The 19,568-nt window shown below is 37.4% G+C and overlaps 1 protein-coding gene across 1 annotated transcript; it reads right to left on the bottom strand.

Moving 5' to 3' along the window:
• Positions 1 to 3,622: 3,622 nt before the first annotated feature.
• Positions 3,623 to 5,296, bottom strand: LOC116023362. The gene is made up of 2 exons (XM_031264359.1): positions 4,745 to 5,296; positions 3,623 to 4,699 (listed from the first exon to the last, which is right to left on the bottom strand). The coding sequence occupies exons 1-2, from the start codon at positions 5,294 to 5,296 to the stop codon at positions 3,623 to 3,625; spliced, it is 1,629 nt and encodes a 542-aa protein (XP_031120219.1).
• Positions 5,297 to 19,568: the final 14,272 nt, after the last annotated feature.

Below are 19,568 nucleotides of genomic sequence, written 5' to 3' on the forward strand. Positions count from 1 at the left end.
CATTTAATTTTCTGTAATCTACACACATTCGCCACCCATTTTGAATACGAGTGGGAAACAACTCACCATCATCATTTTCTATTACTGTTATACCTGTTTTCTTTGGGACAACGTGCACAGGACTTACCCACTTGCTATCTGAAATTGGATAGATTATACCTGCATCAAGGAGTTTCAGGATCTCTTTCTTAACCACTTCCATCATGGGTGGGTTCAATCGGCGCTGGGGTTGTTTAGAAGGTTTACAATCATCTTCCAATAATATCCGGTGCATACAAGTGGAAAGGCTTTGTAACACCCCGACTCGGCTATACCGAACAACCGGAGTAGTTACCGCCACACCTAGACTAAACCCAATCACATACAGATAGGATTCATTCTAGATGCACAGGCTAAAGATAAGGAAACTGTACCATATCATCATAACCATCATAACTTGATATGTATTTTTATAGCATCAGCAAAAGAGTAGCTAAACTAGCTACTAACATGTACCATGGTTTAGTTACAGCCCATCAAGAGAGTTTGAGCTAGACCCGACCATACTAGCCATTTTAGAACTAGCATGGCTACAAAACATATATACACAAAAAGGCCAGACTCGCCTTCCCTTCCGAGGCACAACTAGTCTAATGAGTGGTACACCGGGCCAGTATACGTGCCCCAAACGAGGTGCCACTCACCCTCGAACCAGGTAATGTGGTCTAGAATGTTGCAAGTGTTGATGTACATCATCCACTCCTCATGATAATCCGGAGGACTCGGGTCCCACGGATAGGGGTAGCGAACGACAAACTCAAGGGGGTCACTCTCAGGTAAAACCTCCATGGGATAAAACCCATAGCTCGCCTGAACGACATCCATAGGACACCACGGATCGACGGGGGTAGGAGACCAAACAGGTACCACTGGTGAGACAGGAGTGGGAACGAGGTCAGGAGTACAAGTCAGAACTGGAGGGTCTGGAGCATAGCCGAGAGCATACGGGTCACCATCTGATAGGTACTGTACATAGTCGTCATAATAAAAAACGGGGAACGTAAACTCTGATGGATCAGAGTCCTCGGGGCTGCACGAGCCCACGCTAGATTGCATATGATAAAGATCACAATGAAGTGTAGTTAGCACGACGGCTAAGTAAGGAAATCCATTGTCACTCAAAAGTAAACAAAGGTTTTGGAAATATAATAATAATAATAATTTAAAAATTGTAAGCTTTACCCATAAATTGAAATCTACCTGCAACCAGATTAACAACAAAAGAAAGTATATCATAGTATATGAGTGACATCAGCATATAATACTTTCATTTCCGAGAATTTCCATCATTTAACTCAAAATAGAGAGTTCAACAACACACACACTTTACTGTTCAAAACTCGCGACATTTTATTCTTTGACATAGTTACGGAGTAACTAGATTTTCATAGTTAGTAAAATTTACTTAGTTTCCCCCTGGATAAGTGCAAGGCACTCTTGGAATATTTTCAAGAACCTCGGGCCACGGCATTCATACCTCCCGCAGGTCGGACATTTCAATAACCTCGGGCCACGACACTCATGCCTCCCGCAGGTCAAACATCTCAATAACTTCGGGCCACGGCTCACAAGCCTCCCGCAAGTCAAACATCTCAACAAATTCCGGGCCACGGCTCACAAGCCTCCCGCAAGTCGAACATCTCAATAACTTCGGGCCACGGCTCACAAGCCTCCCGCAAGTCAAACATCTCAACAACTTCCGGGCCACGGCTCACAAGCCTCCCGCAAGTCGAACATCTCAATAACTTCGGGCCACGGCTCACAAGCCTCCCGCAAGTCAAACATCTCAAAAACTTCCTGGCCATGGCTCACAAGCCTCCCACAAGTCGAACATCTCAACAACATTATCCAGAAACTAAGGTTTTCAAAACATTCTTTCTTTCCTTGAGTTTAATTAGTATTTTCACATGATGACTCAAAACAATCATTTCTTATCCAAATATGTTTCCAAAATACTCATGTTTGCCAATGACTTTTCACCATAAAATTCCCAAGTGATAAGGGTCACGCTTGTTTCTTAAAAACACGGTTTTTCTCCAAATTGAGGAACATAATTTACAAAATAATATTTGAACTTTCAAAAATTGACTCGGTTGCCCGTAGGCCTTCCAAACATCATAACATTCAGGAGCAAAAACATCGGAAGAAAGTTCGGTCGAAAACGGATCCGCGTCGCGTAGACTCGCGGATGTCCGCAACGTTGGACGCGTGCGTCCGTTCGGCTGTGACGCCGAAATCCTGGACGCGCAGCGGACACGCGTCCATTTTCGTGTCTGGCCTTTCGGCCGTGACGCCGAAACTTTGGGCGCCGATGGACGCGCGGTGGACGCGCGTCCACGGTCGCGTCCATCCGGATCTGCAAAACTTCGGGCAGCACAAACCGGGTTGTAACGCCTCGATTTTCCACTATTTTCACAAGTATAAGCTTATATGGACATAAATACAACATATACATGCATAGTATAAGCTTATATGGACATAAATACAACATATACATGCATAAATTAAGCTTATATGGACATAAATACAACATATACATGCATAAATTTGCCATGAACATGTATACAAAAATTACCAAAAAAAATCAAGGTGTAGTTTCTTGAGCCAACTAGTAGATCCACAAACTTAACACATAATTTTCACATAAAATTCCTAAACTCATAATTTACTAGCATTTGTTCATTTTCAAGTGACTAAACCAACTTAAGAGATTCCTTACCTCCCAAGTAGATTTTTAAGACCGTAGAAAGATGGTGATCTTCTCCTCCAAACTTTTCACTGAAGATCCTAAACAAAAGTCACCATAATAACAACATTTTCATGAACCCTTAGCTTAAACTTAAGTTCTAGGAAGGATTCTAGTCATATTAACCGAATAAAACCAAAGTTTTACCTATTATGGAAGCACTTGTGTTGAAGAAAATAGCTATGGAGTTCTTGGATCCAAGAGGAAGATGATATTTTTTTCTCTTCCTTCTCTTCCTTGATTTTCGAAAATGAGAGGGGTGATGGGAATGATAACTTGAAGCTTAAGCCAACTAGTATGATCATCCCATACCTCCATGTGACAATTAATATTTAATTACCATGTGGTAATAAGGGTGACACTTGTCAAAATTCCATGGTAGATCATGAAGAGTAGGATTTATTTTGCCAGTTTGGGATTAAATCAGATAAAGGTTCGCAGGATTACAACTTAATTCGGGAAAATTCTAATACCAAAACTATTCTAAAAATAATCCCGTCATTAACAGCTAAAATCGGGAATTTTCCGGTATCTCGCGAAATACAGGTACGAACGTCCGTAACAATTTCACTCTTACAGTCCGTTCAATTTTCACTTGAACTAAATAGGAAGTTCAGGCTTAATCGTATCATACTTAATAATCCATTTTCTAGGAAAATTCGAACTGTATATACATCCTTAAAATTTTTCGGTTCATGACCGGTACGTAGATCGCAGCTTATTAATAACTAGTCTAAAAAAAAAAATTCTTTTGAAGTACCGAGAGATCTTCTCATAAATGTCATAGCCTAAAAAAAATATTTTTCGAACCCTAAACTTATCGGAATAGCTGAGGGGTTACAAGCTCAATCCCTTAATGTCGGTTATAGTCCAACCTATAGCCTTCTTATATTCTCTACGCACTCGGACCAACTTTTCTTCTTCTAGTGTAGACAATTTGTTAGAAATTAGCACGGGAAGAGTCTCTCCATCCCCTAAGAATGCATATTTTAGATGATCTGGCAATGGTTTCAGTTCTATCTTTGGGGCCTGTATAATAGAAGGCAGGAGTTTTGTGCTAGATGTAGGCAATTCAATATAATGAACATTACATTTAATTGGCTTTAGTGACTCCAACTCATGAACAATATCCTGCAACTCAAAATTCAAAGAAAAGTGATTCATGATTTCCTTTAATCCATCTGGTGTAAAATTCATGTTTAGTGCAACCTCTAAGGCATCATTATCAGTCAAATAAGAAATTTTCTGCACGAGAGGGTCAACAACATCTATTAGAGAAACAGATGACACATCATCAGGATATTTCATGGCATTATAAATGTTAAACTTAATGAGTGCACCATCAAATTCCATTGTGAGTGTACCATCGTGCACATCAATTTTAGTTTGAGATGTTTTCAAAAATGGCCTTCCTAATAATATCAATGAAGAATTGGGTGAATTGTCTTCTTCCATATCTAACACATAAAAATCAGCAGGAAAAATCAATCCATCAACTTGTACTAAAACATCCTCTAGAACCCCGACAGGATAAACATTAGATCTATCAGCAAGTTGAACAATGACACCAATTTCTTTTAAAGAACCAACATTCAAAGATGAGTAAATAGATAAAGGCATCACATTGATTGAAGCTCCTAGATCTAACATTGCTCTTTCAACATTAACATTTCCAATTTTGCAAGGGATAGTGAACATACCTGGATCTTTGCATTTAGGAGGCAACTTTTTTTGTAAAACAGCTGAAACATTTTCTCCCATGCTTACCATTTCATTGCCTTTCAACTTTCTTTTATTGGTGCACAACTCCTTGAGAAATTTAGCATATCGAGGAATTTGTTTAATCGCATCAAGTAAAGGAATATTTACCTCAACCTTTTGAAATGTTTCAAGTATTTCTTTTTGTTCTTCCACCTTTTTTTATTTTGCCAATCTACTAGGAAAAGGGGGAGGAATTACCAAAGTCTCTGGACTTTCTTTGACAATATTTTGATCATTTTCGGGTGGGTGAACTTCTTTTTCATTTTCTTCATCTCGGTTGTGTTTGCTTCTCACTTGAGTAGGTTTTGGCAACTCTTTTCCACTTCTCAAGGTAATTGCACTTGCATTTTTCTTTGGGTTTACAACAGTTTGTGAAGGTAACTTACCTTGAGATTCCAATCGACTCATGGTAGACGCTAACTGACTTATCTGACTTTCTAAATGTTGAATACTTGTTTTTGTTTCTTGCTGGAATTGGTGTGTATTGGTTGCAAGTGACTTAACAATATCTTCCAATGACATACTTGAATTAGAAGATGGTTGTTGTGAAGATGAAGGTTGTTGTTGAATGGGTTGTCTAGGCTGAAACTGTGAAAATTGTGGACGTGGCTTGTAGCTGAGATTTGGATGATCCCTCCATCCTGGATTGTATGTATTAGAATAGGGATCATAATTTCTTTGTGGTTGGCCTGGAAAGCCTCCAACAGCATTAGCTTGCTCACAAGAATCATATTGAAGTGTCGGACACATGTCTGTTTAATGTCCAGTAGCAGCACATATTCCACAAGCTTTCACCTGATGGGTACCTCCTAGAGCTAACTGTTGAACAAGAGTAGTTAAGTGAGATACTTTATTCTCAAGAGAAGAAATGTTCACCTCATTCACTCTTCTAGAAGGTGTGTCCTGTCTGCATCGAAATTGTTGTGAATTGGCAGCCATTATCGATATCAAATCTCTAGCTTCACGAGGAGTTTTGTTCACTATAGCACCTCCACTAGCTGCATCCATCATCTTTCTCTCCATGGGAAGCAATCCCTCATAAAAGTATTGAATGAGGAGCTGTTCAGAAACTCCATGTTGAGGGCAACTTGCACACAGTTGCTTGAAACGTTCCCAGTACTCGTGGAGAGTCTCTGTGTCCCTTTGTTTGATACCACATATTTCCCTTCTAATGCTGGCAGCTCGTGATGCTGGGAAAAACTTTTCAAGAAATAATCTTACCATTTCATCCCATGTGTTTATTGAGCTTGAAGGAAGGTAAAATAACCAGTCCTTTGCTCTATCGGCTAATGAGAATGGGAAAGCACGTAGTTTAATTTGATCTTCCGTCACTCTTTGCAGTTTGAAGCTCGAACACACCACGTGAAACTCTTTTAGGTGCTTATGTGGATCTTCATTTTCAAGACCACGAAATGTTGGGAGTAGTTGAATCAAACCTGACCTTAATTCAAAACCAACCTCTAAGGCAGGATGTTGAATACAAAGGGGTTGTTGATTCAGATTTGGTACAGAAAGCTCCCTTAAAGTTCTTTGTTCTTCAGCCACTACTTGATTTTCGACCATTGTTTACTCTTTTTCGGAATCACAACAAGATGCAATTGATTCGGTTGTGGTAGTTGATTGAACAGATGTTGAAGAAACCACTTTGTTTTTACGCAATCTAGTCTCCTTCCTTAACTTTTTAGTAGTCTTCTCAATCTCAGGATCGTATTGCAATTGACCCGTACGAGAAGAACGTGGCATAAAAATAAATCTAATTGACACCAATCCCCGGCAACGGCGCCAAAAATTTGATGGGTGTCGAAACCAACAAATAATAAATACTTACTCTTATGAATTGTAATAGCGATGACTAAGGTCGTATCCACAGAGACTGGTTAGACTTATCTTTAGCAATAGATTTAATAAATAATGAAATGGGAATAGAAACTTAAAAAGTAACAATACAATGTAAAATAATATCGAATAGCAAATAATTATCAAGTAAATGTCAATGGCAAATGGTATCCAACCCAAGGAATAATATCAGTTTAATTCAAACAAGACAGATATTAATATGCAAGCCAAACTAACTTTACTCTTTACTAGATTGGTTATGGTTATTAACAAGCTCTAACAACATGTCTTTCCTTACTTCGTCGGTAATTAAAACAAGCTCTTTAATTACTTCCCTAGCTAATAAACAACCCTAAACAAGCTCTTAGGATTTAATTTACTACCAGCATTATCGAATTAGAAAGACTACCAATCCTAGCCAACAAACTCATAAGCTCGGTTCATTTAAGCTAGACTATATATCTTCATAACACAAACTGAAAATTAGTTATAATCAAATTGTGCTATTTGCAACCAACATCAAAACACTTAAACAATTACGGATTCAAGGTTCTGACTAGCAATTTAATAACTTGACAATTGAACAATGGACCATATTGCAACAATTAATCAAGCAATAATTCATATATATGAATATAACAGAAGATACACAGATAATAAAGCGCAAAGAATAATTTAGGCTAAATAAAGCTTAATGGTCTTGTAGAATCAAACTTCCATAATCCTCGAATTGGAAAAATAAGAATTCAGCAGTACATTGTAGAGATGTTTACAAAATAAATACAAATTGATTCTCTGATCAAATTGTTGTCTGGTGAAAAAGGAAAACCATCTCATATCTATTTATAGTAATGTTGCGGCCGGAAGATTCTCGCATTTTGTGGCAGTCCTTCGTCGTAGGAGTGCATAGCTGAAATCACGGAAGTCGTGTGAATCACACATCGCCGACTCGTGGACGTCGTCTTTGCAATCCGTTGTTCGTCGCGTAATCCTCGTAGAAGTCGATGCTGTATGTAATTGTAAGCTACGTACATAACAAAAGAAAATAAATGATAAAGTAATTTAAGCTTTGGCGGCTGCTGAAATAACAAAACAACTAAATTAATTAGGTTAGGCATAATTATTAACATAATTATTGTATTAGTCTAAAACTATAAAATAATGTTTAAAATAAATATAATGTAAAATAAATAAAACTAATTTATTATAAGAATTAATCTAAATTAAATATAAAAATAGTGCTTATCAAATATTGATCATTCTTTGGGTCTTTGTAATGGAACAAGATTGATCGTGTCCAAATTAAGAAACCATGTCATTGAAGCCAAAATCCTATGTGGACACCATGCAGGTACAACTATCTTGATACCACAATTATCATTGACTCCTTTAGATCCAAGACTTCCTTTTAAATTTTAAAGGAAGCAATTTCCTCTTATGTTGTCATATGCCATGCCAATCAACAAAAGTCAAGGATAAACATTATGACATGTAGGATTGTTTAAAAAGAAAACCAGTTTTCAATCATGCACAGTTGCATGTAGCAGTTTCAATGGTTAGTCATCCAGATGGTCTTAAAGTTTTAATTTGTGGGGAACGTAGAGTTTTTTTTAAACTCTACTCAAAATGTTGTTTACAAAGAAATTTTCAATAATTTGTAATTTTATTTCTATTCAATTTTAGATATTTATCTTACTTTCATTTTTATCTTTTTACACCTAAATCTTTTAAATCTAACAAATCATTAAAAGTAGAACATATAACATTACAAGTAAACATTTGAACACATTTGTAAAAGTTTAAAACTAAAATACTAAAATTCAAATTGAAACCCTATGGAATAAAAGACCAAAGTCTCTAATCTCTCCATTCTCCAGGTTTGCTACTCCAAGAGTCCAAGTCTCCAAGCTATTGCTCATTGCAACGAGTCCAAGCTGCTGCCGAGTGCCGCCGACTATGTTTTACACAGCGCATGCACCACGCACGAACGACGCACACACGATCATGGTTGCAGTAGGCGCTAGGCACTAGTCGGGTGGTAGACTAGCGCCTAAGCGGTCTAGGCGATACCTAGGAGGCGACCTATAAAAACAAAAAATAATGCATGTTTGTGGGTGTATGTCATATATTATATTATATTATATATATATATATATATATATATATTATATCCCTTGCTTCTCTGATTTATATAAATAAATAAATTTAAATATATATAAATATAATAAAAAAATTTAACAAGGCCGACTCGCCAAGTTAACTCGACTAACTTTACCGAGTTGGGCGAGTTAACTCGTCGAATTCGACTGAGTCGGCCGCCAACTCGTCCAGTCAGCCAAGTTAGGCGCTAGGCGGCCGCCTAGGGAGCAATTCGCCTTGGTCTTGGAGTGCCTAGCCCCTAGGTGGTGCCTGGGCGGTCGATTTTTGCAACAGTGCGCATGATACACGCATACCACATATATTGTTTTAAAAGATAGTACACCATATTTAGATAAGAAAAGAGTTATGTAGTAGATATTCAATTAATGTAACATTAGATATGTGATGGAATATAAATAGCACTGTACCGGAAAAGACATGGGGAGGGTTACGGTTGGAAAACAACACAACAGTACATATACATAATAGATAATAGGTAGTTTGTTGATCACTTTTGTTTAATACAACTTATTATTATCATTTTTACCCTAAAATTTAGATGGACAATTGTTAAGACTTGCATAGTTTTAGTTGCAATTGGAGGGCTGATGTGTGGTTATTTTAAACAAATTTTCGGTACGTTGTTTGAAATACTTTTCTTTCGATTCTTCAAATCGTAAACAACAATATTGTTCTTTTATTAATGGGGTCTGCATACACTATATATATGAATTTATACTATCAATATATTTATATTGTTATTTTTTTAATATGCATTATTTTTAAACAATCATCATATCACGGACCACTGACATAGAATTCATTTTTGATACACTAAGAGTGTGTTTGGTTTATGGGTTTACACACTAGAAATGAAAATCCAAAATCATAGTTATTAGTGTTTGGTTGACAACTTTTTAATTTGATTATCCTTCAATTAAAAATCGCATTCCCTAATTAAAAAGAAGTATCATTCCATCTTATTGGTAATCTAATTTTTAAGTTTGGATTAGTACTTTTAGATTTTTGTTTTGATTTTTTTTGTTCATATTGATGCTTTGGATGTCATTATATTAGGATCAATTGCCTTTAATTTTTGTTTTGTACTTTTAAAAACATTTATTCTCATTATAAGGTCATACACAACCAAAAATCAATATTAAAATCATTTCAGTTTCACCCTACTACCAAAGTTGCAAAATGTTTTCACCAAAACCCGTTATCATTACCAAGTATTTGATTTTCACTCCACTTTCGATTCCATGTGTGAACCAAACACACCCTAAATGTTTATTTTTTTAGTATATTAAATTTTTTAATTTTTAATGTATTGTAGGCAAAGAAAGAGTTTTGGTATATATGGGCAAATTTTGCGTGCACAAGACGTATGTTATTTTAACTGAGATAATGACATACACTTTTAGGTGTAAGGCATTCCTTCATAATGAGGCATGTCTCAAAATCACCTTTTTAAAAATGAGTTCCAATAGGAAATTTAATCTACACAATCTAATTGTGATTATTTTTAGGTGGTTTGTTAAGCATGCCCATTTTTCAATACAAGTTGTCGAGGACATGGTATTATAAAATACAAATGTTACCCACAACAAACTATTCTAATTGGGAACATGACAGCACTTGCGTGCATAGGGTGAAGTGTCAAAAGATATTTATGATAAAACGGAAAGTCTGTGACTCCCCGAGTGTTGGTCTCGAAGGAGGGACGTGGAGGTGTGTCAAACGTTCGGGAGTTTACTTTATTGAATTATGCATTGGATTTGAGTGTGGTGAAGGGTGAATTTGTGAGTGAGAGTAGTTCATTGGTTGGTTTGAGTGCAAGAGAGAGTAAAGTAAAAGTGATTTTGGAATGTGTAAAAGGGGTAGGGATTTGATAGTGTTCATGAATATTGCATAGTGAGTGTCTAAGGTCATGGATTAGGATTGCTAGGATATTGTCTATTCAAGAGTGTGTTGTTTTAGTCCTTTTCCACCCTTTGTGTACTAAGGCTTCTTTGACTTAGGAGTGCCTTCAAGCATCCAAAGTTCTAAGAAGAATTTTATCAAACACTTAAGCTACACACTATCCTACTATTCTTAAGAAGTCCATAGGAACTTTGATTGTGTCAAGCTTCAAATCCTAACTCTAATCAAAGACATGAAAGAGTCAAGAGCTCAATCTCTCATCTAGATTGGCCAAATCCAAACAAGATCTCATCAAAACAACAATCAAAAGACAAGAATAGATAATCCATCAACACAAACTCATAGATCCAAGATATAGAAATAAGATCATCACAAAAGCAATATTCAATCACACAATCCAAATCCCTAGACTAAATTAGCTACTCATAATATGAAATGCAAGCAAAAGCTAATTTAATCCAAGAACAAGATAGCTAAAATTATAGAAATGAAATAGAGGTCACCTAGAGAGAAGAAGATCTTTAATCCAAGCTTGTTGTCTTCTACAATGGAGATTGATCTAATCTAAAAACTAAGAAAAATGGAGAAAGTTCTCCAAAGGAAAAACTAAGAAAAGGAAAACTGATTTTCTGGGATCCTCCTTTGAAAATTCATCAAAGGGGTTTAAATAGTCTCCGAAATGACAACCCTAGCTGAAATTCGCGCATCACAGTCTCCACGCATCTCACACGCGTGTGAGCGTGCGTGGGAATCTTCTGGAAAGTTTTCACGCCTGCTCACACGCGTGTGGCCTTCCAGTTTGGTCCTCCGGGGCTCCGCTCTTGCCTGGTTTGCTCTTTAAGCTCAACTTTTGGTCCTATTTGCTCCCGGGGCTCCTGTTTTACTTCTTTTAAGCTAAAAGTAGCTTTCCTGCATCAGTTAGTGATTTTCAAGCATTTATGCACATAATTTACCAAGTAAGGATGCTATAGACGCGATAAAACACCCTAAAATGTGCCTGAAATAAGGGTATCTCGGAGTCTTATCAAATTTTCCACACTTTGTTTCTTGCTTGTCCTCAAGCAAGACATTTGACTCTCTAAGCTTATAAGTCTCCGAGATACTCTCTCATGCAAAACAAAGCTTTTGGCAAGTCAAAATAATGGGTGTCTAAGACTGTTGAAACGGGGGAAATCATCTGTGTTATCTACAAAGGATTTTGGTCAGATGTCAGCAACTCAAGAAATATTTTCGGGAAATAAAAACCTTTCGTAGATAAAACAAATAAAACAAGGGATGACACTTCTCGCACCATACGCAAGCATGCATTTCCAAAGTTTTGGTTCACCTTCTTATTTAAATAGGGCCTCTAGCCGATCCTACTAGTGGGAACGATGTGCACTAGCTAATCAACTTTCCATCCTTATACGCCAAAGCCCAACGTAAATGTAAATGAGGGTAGGGGCATGGACTACTCACCGCTTTTGGCTTAGCGCGGTCCCTCTTTCTTCTCACTTCCTAGGATAACGTCATCGAGCCACCCGACTTCACATGGAGATCCATGCTTTTTCGAAGGTCAGTGCAATGGGTACTCGAATCCTAGCAAAGCGGCTCACCTCAGCTCTATTTTCTCAATTCTTGGGATCTTTTTATGTGAACAACCGACTCCAGATAAAGCTTTTTGCTTACCGAAGACTATGGTTTGGACACAACCCAACGAATTGGCTTCCCTCAATTTTAAACTCTTTGGTGATTGGCCTTTTGCCTTTTCGACTTCTCCTCGTGTCAACCCCTCATGCCTTTTTCTATTTATGATTCAAGGGTTTTGTTTTCTCATTTAGCTCACCATTAGGCTCACCTTTTGCCCCATGCCCTACCAAGGTTAGTTCAATTCTGGACCTTGCTAGTTTTATCTTTCTAAAATTAAAGAGTGCACACTCCCACTTCGAAAGATCCTTGACTAAGGTCCTACGTAAATAAGAGGTGAACATCATGCAAGCAGGCAAGAATATAAACTTATTTGGCTCTAAACACTCTCATGGGTGCGAAAAGTAACTTCCTTAAAGATATTTCGAGAGTAAAAATTTTTGGGCATCCAGTCAAAATTCTCCCTAGATAACACAAATAATAACTCTCTTTTCAAAACTGCAAATGCACCCGCTTATCATTCCCAAGAGCTTCAACTTCTAATACTAAGCATGTAAAGCACGAAGTGTGTCCTTTCCACACTTTAAAGTAAACATCGTCCTCGATGTTTCCATACGTACAGGGTAAAAGAATGAAATAGGGATTCTAAGGGTAGACAAATAAAGATCCCTTTCCACACTTTGGAAATTGCTCTGGGATAAAGGGTATGCATCAAACGATCCTATTAATCATGGTAAACTTTAGTATACTCATACACAAAGCTATAAAGAAAATATTTCCACACTTTAAAGATCAAAACGGGGTTTAAAATTAGAAAAGGGATAAGAGGATAAACCAAGTATGCATCCCTCTTTCCACACTTTAGCTTCCAGCATAGGCCTGCTCCCGTTATAGATGCTCTATAAGAAATGGAGACATAACATGCAAAAAAAGGTTTTCGGAGTACTATTCAATTATTATAAGCTGATAGAAATATAAAAGCAATAAAATTAAAAAAAACTTAGATAATAAAGCATATAAATAAGTAGAATTATTCAAATAGAAATGCGAAAAAGTAAAGCATTTGGAAATTAAATAACATAAAGCGATAAAGATAAATGAAGCAAAGTAAAGAAATAAAGGAAATAAAAGTCGGAACCCCGCGCATAGGGATCCTATTGTTCAGATGGGGCTAGCAACCATAGTAACCAATAGTCAAGGAACTCAGTATCAAGTGTCAAGAGGTCAGGACCGAGAAAAATCGAAGGAAGGCATCACTCATCACCGAAGGGATGGAATTGCCTGTCGAATCTAGCTTCAAGAGCGGCAATTCTCCTATCATTTTCCTCCACCGCCTATCTCATGCGGTTGAGGTCCTCGGTGTGGACATCCTATCTCGCGGAGATGGATGTGAAGTGGCCTTCTTGCCATGTGTGCTGCTCATGCCAATAGTTCATTTGTTCCTCCTGGAGCTGTCTATGAAAGTTTTGCGTCGTGGCCCAATCCATTGGAGTAGGGCCTTGCTCCTGTGCAGCATTCTCCTCCTCATTCTCTTCCTCGTCCTCATCATCATCCTCATCAGAAGCCTCTAGATCAGGTGCATCATCACCTCCAAGCTTTAGTTCAGCGGCAAAGAACTCACCCACGGAGAAAGAAATTGTATAACCATCGGATCTCTCCCCCATCAACTGGTTCAGTAGGCCTAACCCGATGCACAGTTTAGTAACAAAAGGTCCAATAAACACAGTCTGAACCTTAGGCTTTTGCTGGGTTAAAAAGATGCGAAATTACCTTGATGTTGATGTATTTGATCTTCTTTGAAGGTAAATGTGACACCCCGAAATTTATTCACCATTTTTGTTACAAAATGATTTTTAGCCAAAAGTGTTTCTAACTATTCATTTTTTTAGAAAATTTCAACTCGGCGCAGTCCGAAAGATTTATTCGGTAAACATACTTTCCCGAACTCCGTTTTACTTGAAATTTTTATTTTAGAACCCCAACCTATAGTACTTGATATCCTTAAAAAGTTTTGGTCATTTGGATATTTGAGTAAACACAGAAAATTACGTTTTTGCCCTTGGCAGTGTGTTGTCCAGAATTTTTCTCTCTGGACTAGTTTTGGAAAGAAATTCAAAAACCATACTTCTACTCCTTAGATTTCTATGAAATTCTATATGTAGGTTCTAGACTTGCTTAACTGCATATTTGAAGAAAATGGTATCAAAATACCTTACCAAATACTCCCAATAATATTTTTAATCCGGATCCAGTGTTCTGCCAATTTCTTTCTGCCAACACATGTATTCTTCAATTTGATACCAATTATTTGACTGATATCATCTATGTTTTAATTTTATTTTGTCTCTTCTAGAACCTAGGCAGCCACCCTATTGTCCCTAAATTATTTTCTACCGTAACTATATCTGATTTAATCCCAAACTAGCAAGGAAGTCTTACTCTACAAGACACACCATGGAATTGTGACAAGTGTCACATTATTTACCATATGGTAATTTTTAATTAATTAACTAGGATGGATTATGGAATAAGTCTTGCAAGGAAGATTATTGGATAAGTCTTGATAGAAACTTACTCTCCAAGCTCCAAATTGAGACTTGATCTCCAAGCATCCTCTTCCTTATCTTACAAGATATAACATATTGACTTACTCTCCAAGCTTCTTCATCCTTATCTTACAAGTTGCTATAAATAGAGCTTTGATCTTCCATTTTCCCATTCATTCCCATTATGGCCGAAATTTGATCTTCCATTTTCCCATTCATTCCCATTATGGCCGAAATTTTGGAGAGGAAAGAGAGAGAAAGATTTCATCTTCATTTAATTTTGGAGAGGAAAGAGAGAGAAAGATTTCATCTTCATTTTTGTGTTCAAGGAGCTCCATAGCCATTGCCTTCACAAGTTCTTCTATACTAGGTAACACTTTGATTTTATTCGGTTAAGAAGAGTAGAATCCTTTCCTAGAACTTGATTTTAAGCTAAGAATTCTTGGAAATATTGTTATTATGGTGGAAATTACTTAGGATCTTCGGTGGAAATTTGGAGGAAAGGATCACAACGATTCCTACGGTTTTAAAAGCTACTTGGAAGGTAAGAAATCCCTTAAGTTGGTTTTGTCACTCAAGATTTGATGATTGATAGTTGAGATAGGGATTTATGAGCTTTGTCTTGAAAAATATGGATATACCTACATATGTGTCCTCATAATAATTATGGAGATGATAGTAGAGGTGTTCGCCACTGCGTTGTTCACACTGTCCAGGACTGGCCGTGTGTGCGGACGCAGGGCCGGACGCGCGTCCACCGTGCGTCCGGGCTGGGCGAAGAGTGGCAGAATCTGTGGACGCGATACTGGACACGCGTCTACTGGGCGTCCGAAGGTGCGGTTGTGTAAGCTTTGACTATTGTTATTGATGTTTAGATGATGGGGTTGTAATGATCCTAAGAGATTATCATGGATATGAAGGTTATAGACATAAGCTATGATTAATTGGTGATTATGGATATGAAGGTTATAGATATAAGCTATGACATATTAAATGGTGATTACGTAAATATGAAGGTTATAGATATAAGCTATGACAGATTAAATGGTGATTATGATAATGAAGGTTATAGACATAAGCTATGCCAGATTAAATGGTGATTATGATAATGAAGGTTAGAGATATGAATATAATGATCTAATGGTGTAAGCCTTGATTATTGTTAAGGATGTTTAGATGATGGGATTATAATAATCCTAAGGGATTATTATGATTATGATGATGAGAGTTGGAAATCTCTCTATTAGTGAATAAGTTATGATTTAAANGAAATTTTGGAGAGGAAAGAGAGAGAAAGATTTCATCTTCATTTTTGTGTTCAAGGAGCTCCATAGCCATTGCCTTCACAAGTTCTTCTATACTAGGTAACACTTTGATTTTATTCGGTTAAGAAGAGTAGAATCCTTTCCTAGAACTTGATTTTAAGCTAAGAATTCTTGGAAATATTGTTATTATGGTGGAAATTACTTAGGATCTTCGGTGGAAATTTGGAGGAAAGGATCACAACGATTCCTACGGTTTTAAAAGCTACTTGGAAGGTAAGAAATCCCTTAAGTTGGTTTTGTCACTCAAGATTTGATGATTGATAGTTGAGATAGGGATTTATGAGCTTTGTCTTGAAAAATATGGATATACCTACATATGTGTCCTCATAATAATTATGGAGATGATAGTAGAGGTGTTCGCCACTGCGTTGTTCACACTGTCCAGGACTGGCCGTGTGTGCGGACGCAGGGCCGGACGCGCGTCCACCGTGCGTCCGGGCTGGGCGAAGAGTGGCAGAATCTGTGGACGCGATACTGGACACGCGTCTACTGGGCGTCCGAAGGTGCGGTTGTGTAAGCTTTGACTATTGTTATTGATGTTTAGATGATGGGGTTGTAATGATCCTAAGAGATTATCATGGATATGAAGGTTATAGACATAAGCTATGATTAATTGGTGATTATGGATATGAAGGTTATAGATATAAGCTATGACATATTAAATGGTGATTACGTAAATATGAAGGTTATAGATATAAGCTATGACAGATTAAATGGTGATTATGATAATGAAGGTTATAGACATAAGCTATGCCAGATTAAATGGTGATTATGATAATGAAGGTTAGAGATATGAATATAATGATCTAATGGTGTAAGCCTTGATTATTGTTAAGGATGTTTAGATGATGGGATTATAATAATCCTAAGGGATTATTATGATTATGATGATGAGAGTTGGAAATCTCTCTATTAGTGAATAAGTTATGATTTTGAGAGTTGGAAATCTCTCTATTAGTGAATAAGTTATGATTTAAAGGAATTTTGAGTAGTCTATTAGTGAATAAGTTATGATTTAAAGGAATTTTGAGTAGTAATGATATTATGATATTATTGACGAAATAGTTGTTGAACGATTTTGGATTATGGTTAGGCAATGACTTTACCTCTTAGAAATTTATATTGGTGCGGATACGGGGACTGGACGTGCGTCCACCGTAAATCCAATGGAGCGGACGTGAGATCCAACTATGTGTCGAAAAGAGGCCTAGAGTTGTTGATGTTAGGTTGCTGTTGATGATGAGGGCGAAATAGATAAAATATGGATTAACAGTGGAGTTCAGGAGGTAATTAAGCTTTAATTATAGTGATTAAGGACTGATGATAGTTATTAAGGTTGAATGACTGGATGAATAAATTAAATGGTAATTATGATTTGATAATGAGGATTAGAGATATGAATATGATGATCTAATGGTGTTGATGATGGTGGAAGTCGTTGATGACGATAAGGGCAAGAATAACTATCTATTATTAGTTAATGGTGGAACCATGATTATGGATTACCAATGAGGATTGGATTGTAATAGGGACTGAAATTCATGATAAGGAACAAGATTAAAGATGTTAATATTAATGGGGCTATGAGTCGATTGGTTCATAAATGGTTGACTATGGGTTCGTACTATTATAATAATAGTATTGAGAATAGATATATGTAGTGTTAGTAGAATATATAAGTGTATAACTAGGTGGATAGATTTCAAGTATGAGACTTGAATATGAGGTATATCCAAAAATGTTTATAAAAACTTACGTTGAAGAACGTATGCTATTTTGGTACACAGGTTGTCAAAACCTTATTTTTGAAGGAAAATACCATTTTTAATGAGTGTGTACCTTACTTGAATGATGAGAAAATGATGTTTGAAAAGCCTGCGGGTACTGGAAGTATTTTGAAAACCCTTCATGAGCTAATGAGGTAGCCAATTTCAAGTATTGGGCTCGAATAAGAAATACGCCCAAAAGAAATGATTTGAGAAAGAAAAACTGAAGGAAGGATCATGTTTTCAAAACCTTAGTTTCTAACGTAAGTTGAGGAGGACCTTGATTGACCCACGGGTGGCTTTAAGTGCCATTGCCCAGTGGTCGTTGTGTTATATTGTATGATCATTCATACTGCAGGGCGAAGTCTATTCGTCGTTATGTTATATTGTATGACTAGTTCATACTGCAGGGCGAAGTCTATTCGCCGGGTACTATATAACTCGTAGGATGAGGTATTCCTGTGGGGGTGTGCACACTTAAAGTATAGTTACTCCAGAAGTCCGGGTAGGTGTCGTTTTAACGGACCTGGCTAGGCCAACTAGGAATCATTTTAACGAACCTTACGTCCAGGGGATCAGTGTTAGACCGGGTGATGACCACTGACCCCGAGTTCGATGATCCAAGTGGTCAGAGAGGGAGTTATGAGAATGCTCCAAAGGCCTCACGCTTGCTAATATGAAACTAAGGAAGTTTTAAAGATGAGAAAAGGGTTACATTGTAACGACCTTGAGAAAGAAATGATTTTGTCTTAAAAGACAGGTTGATGTTGATTCACTAGCCATTTTTTTTGTGCAAGTCTTCATTGTTAACCTATTTTCAGGAGAAATCTCATCAAATGGGCAAAATTACCAAAACTCTTTTATACGTGTTTTGAAAACCTTTGTTGAATTTTGGGTGACCACGGATTCTCTTACTTAGCCGTCGTGCTAACTACACTTCAATGTGTTTTACTTTTAACAGATGTTGTCTAGTGTGGGCTCCTGTGGCCGATGAGCTCTAAATAGGATGGAAGTCGAGGTTGAGGACTACTCTATCCTAGAATAGACACCCTGGAAGGATTATTCCCATATGTATTAAGTTGGATGTTGAGGATGTTATTTGATGTTATAAGTTTAGCCTTAGCGTTTGGGTATAGGAGAGATACCTAAGCGTGGCGGTAACACCCAGTTTTCTGCTGGTTAGATGCTTCCGCAATGTATTATTAGGGATTTTGTAATAAATCCAAGATGTGAAAATTGGGGTGTTACAGTAAAAAGTAAGAGATGTGTTAAAACCTTGAGTTTGGTTCTTCCTTGCGTGGAGAAGAGAAGAGAAAAGTGGTGTTTTGGGGCAAAATGGCGTGGAGTGGCCGAACAAGGGTTTTAAACCCGTAGGGGGCTTCCACGCCGGTCACACGCGTGTGACCGTGCGTGGGAGCTCTCTGTCTCGCTCCCACGCTTGGCTACACGCGTGTGAGCGTGCGTGGGAGGCTACTGCCTCGTTCCCACGCACGGCTACACACGTGTGAGCCTCGTGTAGGTCCACTGTGTTATTTTCTCCCGATTTTTGGCTTTGCCTTTCATACCTATGTCCATACTTAGCATTTTCAAAGCAATTTTCAGTCCCAACTCCTACAAGTTAGTCCTCAAAACATGGTTCTAAAATGATTGTAGCAATTTATTAGATCAAAAACATTAAAAACGAAAGCATAGAAATAATGTAAAAACATATTATTAAAACCTTGGGTTGCCTCCCAAGAAGCGCCACGGTTTACGTCATTGGCTAGACGCATTATACCTTGGTTTGAATTCAACCATATTCCTTGGTAGTGGGTAAGAAGCATTTTGATACCCACGTGTTTTTCCATGTAAGCTTGTCATT

Source organism: Ipomoea triloba, chromosome 6, assembly GCF_003576645.1.
Source record: "Ipomoea triloba cultivar NCNSP0323 chromosome 6, ASM357664v1".
In the NCBI taxonomy this organism is placed as follows: Eukaryota; Viridiplantae; Streptophyta; class Magnoliopsida; order Solanales; family Convolvulaceae; genus Ipomoea; species Ipomoea triloba.

Bases quoted from the DNA above. Each gene is read 5' to 3' on its own strand.
- LOC116023362 (XM_031264359.1), bottom strand. From the start codon at position 5,296: ATGTGTCCGACACTTCAATATGATTCTTGTGAGCAAGCTAATGCTGTT. The intron at 4,700-4,744 runs GTAATTCCTCCC...AAATAAAAAAAG, and splicing joins AAGAAAGTCCAGAGACTTTG to GTGGAAGAACAAAAAGAAAT.